General features: G+C 49.8%; 1 protein-coding gene across 1 annotated transcript; it reads right to left on the reverse strand.

Annotated features, from left to right (window-relative positions):
• Positions 1 to 995: 995 nt before the first annotated feature.
• Phb1 (prohibitin 1) lies at positions 996 to 13,296 on the reverse strand. Its single transcript, XM_021176074.3, has 7 exons — positions 13,236 to 13,296; positions 12,123 to 12,237; positions 9,930 to 10,091; positions 6,408 to 6,550; positions 6,102 to 6,218; positions 3,641 to 3,736; positions 996 to 2,073 (listed from the first exon to the last, which is right to left on the reverse strand). Exons 2-7 carry the CDS (start codon positions 12,208 to 12,210, stop codon positions 1,861 to 1,863), a joined length of 819 nt encoding a protein of 272 aa, XP_021031733.2. The 5' UTR covers positions 12,211 to 12,237; positions 13,236 to 13,296; the 3' UTR covers positions 996 to 1,860.
• Between the last annotated feature and the right edge of the window lie 385 nt (positions 13,297 to 13,681).

The raw sequence follows: 13,681 nt of genomic DNA on the forward strand, positions 1-13,681 counted from the left end.
TAAATAAAATAAATAAATAAAAAAAACCAACCAACAAACAAAAAAACCACAGAAGAAAATTAACCTCTTCCCCCTCCTCACTTCTTTTTTTTTTTTGGTTTTTCGAGACAGGGTTTCTCTGTATAGCCCTGGCTGTCCTGGAACTCACTTTGTAGACCAGGCTGGCCTCGAACTCAGAAATCTGCCTGCCTCTGCCTCCCGAGTGCTGGGATCAAAGGCATGCGCCACCACGCCCGGCAATTTATTTTTTTATTAGGTATTTTCGTTAACATTTTCAATGCTATCCCAAAAGTCTCCCATACCCACCCCCCCAATCCCCTACCCACCCACTCCCCCTTTTTGGCCCTGGGGTTCCCCTGTACTGGGGCATATAAAGTTTGCAAGTCCAATGGGCCTCTCTTTGCAGTGATGGCCGACTAGGCCATCTTTTGATATATATGCAGCTAGAGACAAGAGCTCCGGGGTACTGGTTAGTTCATATTGTTGTTCCACCTATAGGGTTGCAGTTCTGCTCCTTGGGTAATTTCTCTAGCTCCTCCATTGGGGGCCGTGTGATCCATCCACTAGCTGACTGTGAGCATCCACTTCTGTGTTTGCTAGGTCCCGGCATAGTCTCACAAGAGACAGCTATATCTGGGTCCTTTCAGCAAAATCTTGCTAGTGTATGCAATGGTGTCAGCGTTTGGAAGCTGATTATGGGATGGATCCCTGCATATGGCAATCACTAGATGGTCCATCCTTTCGTCACCCCCCCCCCCTCACTTCTTATGAACTCATTTCATGAAAAAACTTACCCAGCGTTTGGTACCAGAGTTCACTTCAGGATGGGGTAGGACCCACCTCACACAGCTAGGCATTTCCTAAAACCAAAGCATTTCTAGCCTTGCTGGACATCCCTCCCCATCTGGTGACACAAATACACACGCACGCACACATGACTGCTGGGACACTCTGTTCTGATCCTCTCGCTCCCACAAATTGAAAACACACCCGAGTGCAGCTGGAAGGTCTGGGTGTCATTTATTGACAGCGGCTTACACTGTGTTTTCTCCCCTTGATTGCTTCCTTCGGAGCGCTGGCCCACAGCCCTTGGGAAGGAAGGGCAATCTCTGAGAGAGAGGGAGCAGGAAGGCAGGCGCACGTGTCCTTGGCAGGTGTGCTCAGTCCCGGCAGGATGCAATCCTTCAAGCTGGAATCCCATTGGGTATTTGAGAGGACCGATGTGGGGGGTGGAGAGGAAGTCTTCCACGGGACTCACATCTCAGTCCAGGCCTCTTGTCCTGTCCAAGTCCATCCAGGTTTTGGGATTCTGGTGGGGGCAGCGACATGAGGCCCACCCACCTTGATGGGCAGATGCTTCACCCCATGCCCTGGTCACACACACCTGCTTCCGCTGGTCATGGTTAAAAGGGGATGGGCCTTACAACTGAGATAGACCACTTCCTCTGGCCCTCCCCAGTTGCATCTGTCCAGGTTCAAATGGCTGGAAATACTGAGGGCTTGCTTTGTTCAAGTATGTGTGCCATTGTCTTTAAATCTTCGACATAGGGCAGAATGGAGGCCCTAGGCCTATGCAGGCTGCCAGCAGGCTGCCCATCCACTACACACTGCCCTGCCTTTCTTCTGCCAACTGCCCGCGCCTAGGGTGGAAGGCCAGTCTGCATAGGCACTTGGCAATTTTGGATATGAAAGAGGGTAAAAAGTGGAACAATAAAAGCTTCGTTTGATAATTAGAGATCTGAAGTGATTTTACCTTTATTTCCTTCACTTTAAGCCAATCATTAAATTTCACAGTGATTTCTGGGGTGGGGCAGAAGGAAGGCGTCATTCAGCATGATGGAGGCCGTGGCCCGGGTGGCCTCACTGGGGAAGCTGGAGGAGCACGGACTGCCCCGCTGGCAGGTAGGTGATATTCCGAGAGCGGGAGAGCTGGTATGCAATGTCCTCGGCGGCCTCCAGCTTCCGCAGCTCAATCAGGCCATCGCCTGCCGTGGCCAGCGAGTTGGCGATCAGCTCAGCGGCCTTGGAGTCACCCTCAGCAGAGATGATGGCTGCCTTCTTCTGCTGCTCAGCCTACAGAAGAGGAATGGGAGACTGGGATTACTCCATAGCGTTCATATCAAGCCATGGCCTAACCAGGACAAAGCCAGGCCCCTTCAGAGGGGACCTGCAAGGTCCCCTGGGAGCGTTCTTCCCTTACAATGGGGTCAAAACTGTCCTCCCAGTCTCCTTTGTTCCCTTCATGTCCACGTGTCACTATAGGACATGCTTCTCTTGGCTATATGGACATGGTCACTTATATGCTGATCCAAAGCCACAGAAACAGAAAGGGAAAGCTGGAATCAAATCAATCTTTAGGTCTGTCTTTCCTTCCAGTGCCAAGTCAAAATGACTTCCATCAAAGCCAGGACATCCCGGCGTGGTGGCTAACAACTGTAATGTTAGCACTAACGTGGCGATGGCAGACGGGCGGCTCAGTGAAAGCCTGAAGCAAGCCTGGCTTACACAGGACATTTTAGGTCACCCAGGGCTACAAACAAACAAAACAAAACAAAACAAACAAACAAACAAATGACCCAAAAACCAAACAGACAAAAAACCAAAACCAAAACCAAAAAAACCAAAAAACCAAAACCCTCCAAAACAACCCTAGCAGAGCTGGGCTGGGTGTAGCTCAGTGACACATCTCCTAGGGCTTGACCTCTGGCACCACAAATAAACAAATTAAGCGCCCTAAGAGCAGTGACTGCCCTTTGTAGTTACCCGTGAAAAACTCTGACTCCAGCATGTACCCAAAGATGTCTCTGGCTCACCCTACCAAAGCCAGCAGGATGACATCTATCAGGATGTATGATTTTCAGAGCATGGGAGGAGAGTTTGGCTTTAAGACTCTTAACTCAACACGTAGCCTTCCCTCTTGTCCCCGAGCTGCATCTTTAATGCTCAGCTTGAAACATTAAGCCGTCTGCTCAACAAATGTTTATTACACACCCAACATCACCCAGCAGCACTAGACCTGTTAAGGTTCGGAGCCACAGTAGACACAAAGGGAAACATATTCCTGCCTACTCAGGGAGTGTGCTCCCCACAACCAAATGCCTGCTCTGCATTTTAAGGATTAAACATCCTTAGATCAGGGGAGCTAGTGGCAGGAAGAGGCAGATAGCAAAAAGCCTTTACATTTGTCAGGAAGAGGAGGCTACTATGCACATACATTGTGTTCCGTCACTCTCCGAAACATCTGGGTAAGATTCGACAACAGGGGAAAAAAACCCCCACCAAGCACATCTGGCATGTTTGATCTCCTTTGCTGTCGGTTTCACTATGTAACCTCGGTGTGAAAGTAACTCCTCAGCGAGGCTGAGAACATGCCAGGGGAACATTTTTATGTGTAGGAGAGGGTTTTTGATCTTGGGAAGTAGGAAATAAGTGACCCTTCAGTGATTTAGGACCATAACCTCATAACCCCGACAGCCCCCACAGACTCTGGAACTGATTGGAGGAGTACGGTTCCCTCAATCCTCTTCTGCTTATCCCAGACAGATGACAGATGACCAATGTCTAGGCCACCCGGCAGATGGAGGAGCCAAGCACTAGGAGGGAAAGGCTGTTTCTGCCATCTGGTTGAACACTCACTCACCTTTTCCACCACAAATCTGGCTCTCTCTGCTTCCTGCTGAGCCACCTGTTTGGCTTCTACTGCCTCTGTGAACTCCTTCCCGAAGGTCAGATGTGTCTATGGGGAGAAAGTGAGTACAAGCTGAGGCAGTAATTGCTTAGACAGCATTGCTGGGAGGCCTCCTGGCCACTGCAAGGCATGGCTCTAGCGGCGGCTGGAGGTACAAGAAGATGCCCTTCCATCTTGGTCCCCTCGTTCACGCCATGTTCACACCTCTGCACTCTTTAGCCATTCACACAGTGCTTACACAGACTTCAGTCACGCCACGAGGAGAGTGGCACCTGGAGCTTTGATGGGGCCCAGGGACACTGGAAGGGATCTACGCAATCAGTCAGCTCCCCAGAGGAAGGAACTCATGGGTTCCAGGACCCCCATCACTGACTATTGCTCTTCCAAGAGCTTTTCATGCCCTGTTCCAAGACTTGGGTGGGGGGAGGCAGATGGGAAGCCGAGCCCCTGAGAGCAGGGGCTGCAGCTGGTTCCCAGGGATGCGAGCCCGACGTTCTCTGCTTATGGATTAACCAGCCCCTTCCTTCTCATAGCGCTTCCACCCTAGACAGGAAGACAGAGGGTGGCGTGCAAGTCATGGCATCCCTGACACACACGTAGTTCTGGTAAAGGTTTTAAAAGAAAGGCAGGTAAAGCCATTGGTCAGGGAGAGAGCCCCAGCCTGAAGGTCCACAGACCTTCCCTAATCACTTCAGGAGCTGGGACTATTTGTCTGAAGCGACTCTCTGAGGACAGCACAGAAGAGGGACCAGACCTTGACACTCTTAAGGCCTAGCCTAGAGCGAGTCACTGTACCCAACTTTTTTATTGCAGAAGAAGGCGCAGGGGCTGGAGAGATGGCTCAGTGGTTAGGAACACCGGTTGCTCTTGCAGAGGGCACAGGTTTGACTCTCAGTGCACAACCATCTGTAACTCTAGTCACGGGGTATCTGGTACATGCATGTGGCACACTTACATACACAGATAAAACATAAATGTGAGCTAAAAAAATAAGTCTAGGAAAAAAGTTCACGCGGTGCTAATTACTTTAGGTTCAAGTGCGATTTGCTTCACCCCTCCCCCCATCTCTGCCTTGTACAATACAAGCAAAAATCTTGGCCCCACATCTTTCTCACACTACACGTCTATTGGGTTGTTTCTGTTCTTTTTGTGAGACAGTCTTACCCTGTAGCCCAGGTAGGCTGGAACGCATGGCAGTTACAGGCATGGGCCAATACGCCAGCTAAATCTTACCCTGCAGCTGCCCAACTCTCCCTGATCCACTCCTGGACTCTCATCTGAAGCTTGGATTCGGAAATACAATCCTAAGAATTGAAAAGCTAAATGTGTAATTAAAGAATAAAATGTCTTTCTGAAAGGGCCAGCTGAGGGCAGCAAATTCCCCAGGAAATCTAATTTTCTTCTCACACCTCTTAGCTATGGTTTCTTGTGGTCAGCCCACATTTCCCCAGGACGGAGTCTGTGGTCAGAGTCTAGAAAGATGCCAAGTTTCTCTTAGGTTTTTACTCGTGTGTTCTCACTGCCAAGGTGCTTGTGTTAACTGGGAGAGCCTGGAGCAAGGCTTGCTGCAGTCAGGGGCTGCAGCCTGGCATGCTGCCAGAAGAGGGAGCCACATGCCCTTCCCCTAGGAGAGACAGAGGAAGGAGGCCGTGCCTGGAGGGGGACGCTCATTCAGAGAATGGCTGTTTGAACAGCTGCGCGGATGCGAGGGGAAGCCTGGCCTTTCTTTCCCAGGCTGGCCACAGAGAGAACAGGAAGCACTTTGCCTCGTTACCTGACAAATCACTCTAAGACTTTTCCCAGAGACTCTAGAAACACGACCCCTTCCCCTCACCTTGGTCTGAAACACTATACTTCCTATATTGCCTTCCGTTGAAGTTATGACACCCAGCTCCACATTAATACAGAGAGTATAGTCTCGGGAGGTGACTGTTGCTTACGCCTCGGAGGTGTCTCCCGCCCTCTCCTCTGCTCCAGGCGCAGGAACGGTCACTCACTGGCCTTCTATTGCCTTTCACCAGAGGCTCCCAGACTCCCTTGCTGAGGAATCCCTGAGCAGGTCCTACTCTAGACAGGAAAACTGCCAGTCGCTCCCAGGCTGACCAGTCAGCCATTCCCTGTGCCCAACAAAGCCTATAGGAATCACTTTCTAGGGAGCTTGGGAGACAGTTCAGTAGTTAGGGAGCATGGGGGCAATCAGAGTTAAGAGGAAAATGTATTCGGCAGATGAAACCTAAAGAATGCTCAACAAAAGAGACCTGAGGTGGTGGCTCAAGACGCTGGGACGTTTTCAGATTTTCAAGCCCCACACCCAGTTAAGTGGACATGGGACCTAACCCTGTGTGCCCAGAAACTAAGCCAGTCTCTGAAGCAAGAGAAGAAGCCCTTCCCCCAGTGACCCCGTGAACCTTACCAGGGACACGTCATCCAGGATGAGCCCAAATGTTGCCGCTCGCTCTGTGAGGTCATCGCTCACCTGCCTGGAGACCAGCTCTCGCTGGGTGATCAATTCTCCAGCATCGAATCGAGCCTGGCCACAGAGGGATGGACAGAGATCTGGTCAGGTTACTGAGGAAGGAGAAACAAGCGGCACACTCATGGCTATAACCCTCCCACCCACCACCCCCACGCTCTCCCAGCCACCCAGCTACCTACCCACCACTACCCTCATGCTCTCCTGGCCACCCAGCCACCTGTAGGTGGCACTCTGTTCACTCACCACCACCGACTTGAGGATCTCTGTGGTGATAGAAGGCAGGACCCGCTCATCATAATCCTCGCCAATGCTGGTGTAGATACGAGGAAGCTGGCTGGCCACCGGTCGGAAGAGGATGCGCAGTGTGATATTGACGTTCTGCAAGTCTTAGGGTAGGGAGTATATGGGAGTTAGACACAAACACCATAGGTGGGCTTTTCTATGACTTTCCTACTCTAAGTCCACTGTCAGCCATATTCAGAATTTCAGTTAGACCCTAGAGGAGAGAGCCGGCTGCGTCTAGTTCCTCAGCAGCGCGCAGCATAGCACTCAGCACCAGTCAGGAACCACTGCCAGGATGGGGGTACATCAGCAGTTCAGTGCACGCTGAACGCCCTCTGATGAGAGCAGTTTAGACCATGTGACCAAAGAGCGTTTGGGACTGTGAACACCTTAAGACAACATATAAGCTAATGCCAAGGATTCTAGAGTGAGCCTAAGGGCTGGTGTGTGTGCTCGCATCAGAATCGGGGGCCCTGGGTTACTGGGATCTGGTGGAAACAGCATCCAGAGTCACTGACCTGGGATGCGGTACCATTGTGCTGTGCACGAATGGCAGGACCCGGTCTTAGCCAAACTGAGTGTATTGATTGGGCTGTGAGAATGAGGAGCAATCATGGAACAGCACCTTCGCGTAGACAGAAGACTACGGCTAGGTTATCAGACTCATCCAGGGCCTGCTTCCTGACACCCGAGAGAACGTGGCACCTCAGCACACTGATGTGTAAGGATTTCTGATAAAGTCTAAACAAAGGCCGTTAAGCCAATGGGGTGTGTGTGTGTGTGTGTGTGTGTGTGTGTGTGTGTGTGAATTCAAAAGGCTCAATATCCACATGCATCCAGGAGACAGTCAGCCCCTACCCACTCCCTGACAGCTCAGGCTGGTGCAGAGCTAAAGCACAGCTACACTGTAAATTCACTAGCCAAGAGCCGCCATGAGTTGGGAGTCCTGACCCAGCCGCTCAGAGAAGTGGGAAATTCACAACTACACACAAGCCCGTGACCTCTGGACTTGCCCATCTCCAATTTTAACAAGCGAAGGTACAAATACAACTTAGCACATCTGTGAGACAACAGGGACAGGAAGCCCAAGGGCGGAAAGTTTAGAAGCAGGATTTTAAGTCCAGCCTCACTCTTCCCCATCACCCCCGTCCCACCTTCTATTTCCTCTTGTCAGTAGGCAAGCCAGGCCCAGCACTCTGCAGGAGCAGCAGACAGACCTCCTATTCCCCTCCTCTCTTTCTGACCTAACCTCTCACTTGTTAGGTTCTCCAACAGCACTAGGGAGAGCTGGCAGATTGCCTCTGTGCTCCACACGCCCCTGGCCATCTCCTCCTCCTCACACTGTTACTGGTTCTCATGCTTGCCCTCCTGAGGACTGAGGTCCTTATTAGTTCTTTTATTTTTTTTTTTTTAAGGATTTATTTTACTTATATGAGTACACTATAGCTGTCTTCAGACACACCAGAAGAGGTCATCAGATCCCATTACAGATGGTTGTGAGCCACCATGTGGTTGCTGGGAATTGAACTCAGGACCTTTGGGAGAGCAGTCAGTGCTCTTACCAGCTGAGCCATCTCTCCAGCCCCTTATTAGTTCCTTCTCTTTTTGCGCAGCACAAGGAGCAGACATCTGCCCAGGAGCATCAAGCGCTGCAAGCCCCGTGGAATCCCTCTTCTTCCCACCAGTTAGCTCCCTTTGCTGCCTGCACGCTGACTGGGAGGGGAATGGTAAGGGCTGTATCCAGTAGCGTATCTCAGGCGCAGGGCTGCGAGGCCCAGCCTGGGAGAGAGCAGTCTGAGGTCTGCCCTGCTGGAGCAGAGACCGTGGAAAACAAGGCAAAAGGAAAGCTGTCAGCCACAGGGACAGACAAACTGCCAAAGACTGGTTTGGACAGTCACCCTGGGGATCAAGAACTGACGGGAAGGGTCAACCACAGCAGCAAAAGACGCACTTAGATTTCCTCAAAGTTACAACTTCCCCCCAAAGATTTATTTTACTTTTTTTTTTTTTTTTTTTTTTTGAGACAGGGTTTCTCTGTGTAGCCCTGGCTGTCCTGGAACTCACTCTGTAGACCAGGCTGGCCCTGAACTCAGAAATCCGCCTGCCTCTGCCTCCTGATCACTGGGATTAAAGGCGTGCGCCACCACGCCCGGCTTCTATTTTACTTTTTAATGTATGATGTTTTGCCTGCGTTTAAGTATGAGCAGCACATGCGTGCTTTCTGGATTCCCCTGCAGCTGGGGTTATACCCAATCCCCTGATGCTGGGATCTGAACCCAGGTCCTCTGCAAGAGCAACAAGTGCTCTCGACCACTGAGCCATCCCTCCAGCGCCCAGTAGGAAACTCTTAGGCTAACCCTTTAGTTGTCTCTGAATGTATCCTGCTGCCTCTGTTTACCTTTGATATATATTTCAGTCTACACACACACACACACACCTCCAGGAGAGTCACACTATGAATTTTAAAAAAATTTTTTGAATACAATTTTTATTATTTTATGTGCTTGTGTGTGAGTGCACACCATCACACATGTGGAGGTCAGAGGACAGCTTGCAGGACTCAGTTCTCTGCTTCTACAATGTGGGTTCTGGAGATTAAACTCAGGCTTGGTACCAGGATCAATTTACCAGTCTACAATTTTTCTTTTCTAAATTAACCTTTAAAATGTATTGATTTATGCATTGTGTATGGTGGGTGTAGGTGTGTACAGCCAGGGTGTGTGTAGAGGTCAAAGGGCAACTTGCAGTTTTCTTCCCCTACCGCATCTGACCTACCAGTACTGACCTCAGGTTGTCAGCTGGCCTCTCTCCAGTCTTAAATTAACTCTGTAAGTTAGTATGCAAAGCAGTGAGCTTTATTACGTTTTTAAAAACAGGGACTCACATATAAGAGGTTAGCACTGAACTTACTGAGCCGCCAGAGATGACCTGGAACTTTAGGGACTTGAGCATGCTAGGTGTGGACTCTCCCAAATGAGCTACGCCTCCTCCAGATTCCCAGATACCCAGGATGGCGTTCTCATGTGGGTCACTGTGCTTTGGTGTACCCCGCCTTCCAACACCCCAGGTACTCCTGCCTATCTGCCTAGAGATTTTCCCTCTCCCTCCCCCACCCCCTCTCTGTTTGTGGAGACAGGCTGTCCTGGAACTCGCTCTGTAAACCAGACCGGCACGGAACTCACAGAGATCCACCCGATTAAAGGCATGCATCGTCACCCAAGTTAGACATTTTTTTAAAGACAGGATCTCTCTACATAGCCTTGCTTGGCTTGGAACTCATTAAGTAGACCAGGCTACCCTGATAAGTCAGAGATCCATCTGCCTTTGCAAGTGCTGGAATTAAAGGCATTCGCCAACATCACACAGCACAGATATCCTTATATAAGGTGAAGTTTAACCTCTGTATCCTAGATGTCTCTAGAATGCGCACGACAGCACGGTATACCTCCACATCTCCCTTATACAGCCACAGGCAAGACTCACCTTTGCTACCAGTGATGACCGGCACGTTCCGTGGTCGAGAGCGGCAGTCAAAGATAATTGGTTTCTGTACCCAAGGGATGAGGAAATGAGTCCCTTCCCCGACCACAATGTCCTGTACGCCACGGAATCGGTCAAAGATGACAGCTCTGTGTCCAGCATCCACTAGAAAGGAATAATAATGACAGGTCAGAAAAACCCTGTCACTCTCTAACAAAAAGAGACCTATCTCTTCAAGATCCTTGACTCTTGCTTTTCTGTACTTTAACATTTGTAAAAGTTCTTTATTTTACTGTGTGTGTATGTACACATGTGTGCGTGCCCTGACGCTCCTGTGGAGATCACAGGACAACTGCAGAGGTCAGGCTGTCATCCTTGACAGCAAGTGTCTTTACCCACTGAGCCATTCTGGCAATCCTCTCCTTTACATTTAGAAATAATTTCATATAACTGGGGGGTGGGGTGAGGTGGGGCAGTGTGCATGCCACGATGCATGTGTGGACGCCTGGAGACAATTTTCTGGAGCCTGTTTGTTTCTTCTGTCTTCCTGAACAGTCACTTCCTGCCCCGTATGTCACCCCAGGGACTTCAGTAACAGGCAGCCCCCTAGCACCCTTTCTCCTCTAAAGAGCTGGCCTGCCTTTGAATTTCTGATCAACTACCCCACCCCACCCCCAACTCCCACCAGCACACTTCCAGGAATCACCTCCCCAGAGTTCTGTAATCGGAGATCATCCTGGGCCAACATGTACATACCGGCTCTAACTTAACCTGATGTTCCCAGAAGCAGGATCCTTATGGGAACCCTAAAACATAGACGTTCCCACTGTCTGGTCTCTTTCCTTCTTTCTTTTTCTTTCTCTTGAGACAGGGTCCCAGGCTATCGTTCAGATCAGCCCAGAACTCAGTCTCAGCCCTCCCCTGCCAACACTGGGAATATAAGAAAGCAATCACTCTGCCTGGCATCCTTCTGCGTGTTTGTTTTAAGTTCTTACTCTGTAGCTCGGACTGCCCTGGAATTTGTTCTGTCCACCAGGCTGGCCTGGAGCTCAAGAAATCTGCTTGTCTCTGCTTCCTGAGGATAGGGCTTAAACCTGTGCACAAACCACCGCCTGGCTTTTTTCACAGCTTTGCACTGTGGCACCATTCAACACCTGGCAATGCATCTCAAAAACTATTCTCCTGGGCTGGAGAGATGGCTCAGCGGTTAAGAGCACCGACTGCCCTTCCAGAGGTTCTGAGTTCAACTCCCAGCAACCACATGGTGGCTCACAACCATCTGTAATGGGGTCTGATGCCCTCTTCTGGTGTGTCTGTAGAGAGCAATAGTATACTCATACATAGAATAAATAAATACATCCTTAAAAAAAATTTTTTTTTAAACAAAAACCTATTCTCTCTGCAACCAGCTGAGCAAAACCTTTCTCAGGACACAGTCTATCAAACTGGTCTAGAGATGTTGCCAAGATACTTCATGCAAATAAGGAAGAGAACCAATGGGCTCCTGTCACCTCTTGTCATCATTTCAAAGTGGCTAAAGTTCTAAAACATTGGACAGGAGGGCTCCCCTTGAACAAAGCCTCTAAGTTAGTGGCTTTCAACCTGTGCGTCAGAACCCTATGAGGGGGGATGTTAAAAGACCCTATTACAGGGGCTGCCTATGACCATTGGAAAACACCGATATTTACAATTCATAAAAGTAGCAAATCACAGTTGTAAATCAGCAAGGAAAAGAACTGTATGGTGGTGGTGGTGTTTCACCACAATAGTGAGAAACTACTAAATGTTCCAATCATCAGAAGGCTGAAAACCCCTGCCTAAGTGATCACAGGCCTCTGATGACACACAACTAGTATGTGGGGTAGCAGAAGGTGAGTCCCCTTTAACCTCACACACCTTCACACAGCAGCTAGCATCAGGAATGTCAAATGGGCTGGAGAGATGGCTCAGCGGTTAAGAGCACTGAGTGCTCTTCCAGAGGTCCTGAGTTCAATTCCCAGCAACCACATGGTGGCTCACAACCATCTGTAATGGGATTCAATGCCCTCTGCTGGTGCATCTGAAGACAGCGACAGTGTACTCATATAAATAAAATAAATAAATCTTTTTTTTTTTTTTTTAAAAAGGAATGACACATGGGCTATGCAGATCAACAGAAACTATGCAGAAAGCTCCTCTGCCTCCTCCTCGCCTCACCATTATACAAAGCAGAGTTCACCACGCCTCCTGCAACTGCCAACGCCAGGCCGAACTTTCCAATGGACTCAAACACTTTGGCAGCCATGACTCCTTCTGTGGCTTCCACTCACACCTAAACACGGGGTAAACATAAAATACTTTGACATCAGATTCTCAGAGAAAGCCCGCTCTGAGGCACAGCGTTCATGTCTCAATATACATTTTCATATGTCTACACCTGTGGGCCCTAACTCACTCACTGAACACCCCATAACACTGAACATCTTGCAAACTGTAGATCATGTCTGCGTTTGTGGATGTGTTTCTTTACAACCATTCAGAGAAAGAGTCTGCGACACTTGGCTCAGCGTAGGAACGATGCTTTGTACCCACGAAGAACTTAGTACACAGAAAAAAAATCACACTCCCATTTCCTAGACCAATAGGCCACAAGAGAGACCCGTGCTACACGGCTGAAGCCAACAACAAAAAGGGCAATTTCTGTTAACATTTAAGTTACACGGTCTCCGACAGCCTTGTTTAACCTTCAGTTACTTTATGAAGGTTATGACTGCTGAAGTGCACAGAGAGGTTACTCTTAAGTAGTAGAACCAGGGTTAGAATGAGGAGACCGAATTCTAGAAGGCATTGTAGAACTCCTCCCCATACCTGTTAATAGGAAAGCGGGGGCTGGCAGGGGTGCAGCGAGGCAGAGCGGTGAAGGACTGGAGGTGTGGGGCTGCGGCGGGGCGGGTGGGGGCACGTAGCTGACAAACTAGAAACCATTTAGCCTTGAACTTTTTAATGTCCCGCCCCTGCGTCGCCCTTGGTACAATCTTCAAATCCGCCCTCCCCTTTCTCAGACTTCAACTGCTTGTGTATCGGGATTTCTCCACGCACATTTATCCTCCGTCTCTGACATCCAGCTCTTTTTACTTCCACTAGCTTCTGGATTTTTCCTCATCCTGTCCCCTCCCCTTGCACATTCCTATCTCCTTCTGGACCGAGATTTCCCCCTTCCCCACTAGGCGTACCCACACATGCATCCCATGCCCTCATTGTACATAGGAAAGCAGAGGCGAGCTACAGGAACATAGCACCAGAGGCCTCTACCGTCCCTACCACGCTTACCTGCTTTCACTCTGACCTCCACATGAATTCCTCAGCTCCGCCTACTGCGCGTGCGCCAGGCAGCTCCTCCCTCCCCCCACCACCGCCCTCTTCAAGATCCGACCCTTCAATTGGTGAAGCCGAGCGACGTGCATTCTGGGAAACGTGTTTTGCAGTCTTCCGCGGACTCTGTGGCTTTAATGAGGTCAACTACAACTCCCAAAAGATCATGCAGCAACGGGCTCTTTCAGGAAACCCGTTTCTGACTGGTGAGAAAGGATGGGATGTTGCCGCAAAGCCTTTCGGGAGTTGTAGTTCCTTGGTAATATATGCACGTGCCTATTTCTCAAGGAGGTGGTTCCAGAAGCGGGAAGCAGGCTGGATCGGAAAGGAGTTGGGCTTCCACTTGGTGGAGGAAATCACAAGGTGGTGAAGGAATGGGTGGGCATTTTGGATAAAGGTGAGGT

Source organism: Mus caroli, unplaced genomic scaffold, assembly GCF_978045245.1.
Source record: "Mus caroli unplaced genomic scaffold, Mus_caroli_1 scaffold_13, whole genome shotgun sequence".
NCBI classification, from domain to species: domain Eukaryota; kingdom Metazoa; phylum Chordata; class Mammalia; order Rodentia; family Muridae; genus Mus; species Mus caroli.

Excerpts from the sequence above, each read along its gene's own strand:
- Phb1 (XM_021176074.3), bottom strand. The coding sequence starts at position 12,210 with ATGGCTGCCAAAGTGTTTGAGTCCATTGGAAAGTTCGGCCTGGCGTTG. Across the intron at positions 10,092-12,122 it reads GAACTCTGCTTTGTATAATG|TGGATGCTGGACACAGAGCT; the intron begins GTGAGGCGAGGA and ends ATTCCTTTCTAG. Across the intron at positions 6,551-9,929 it reads GGTCATCACTGGTAGCAAAG|ACTTGCAGAACGTCAATATC; the intron begins GTGAGTCTTGCC and ends CCCTACCCTAAG.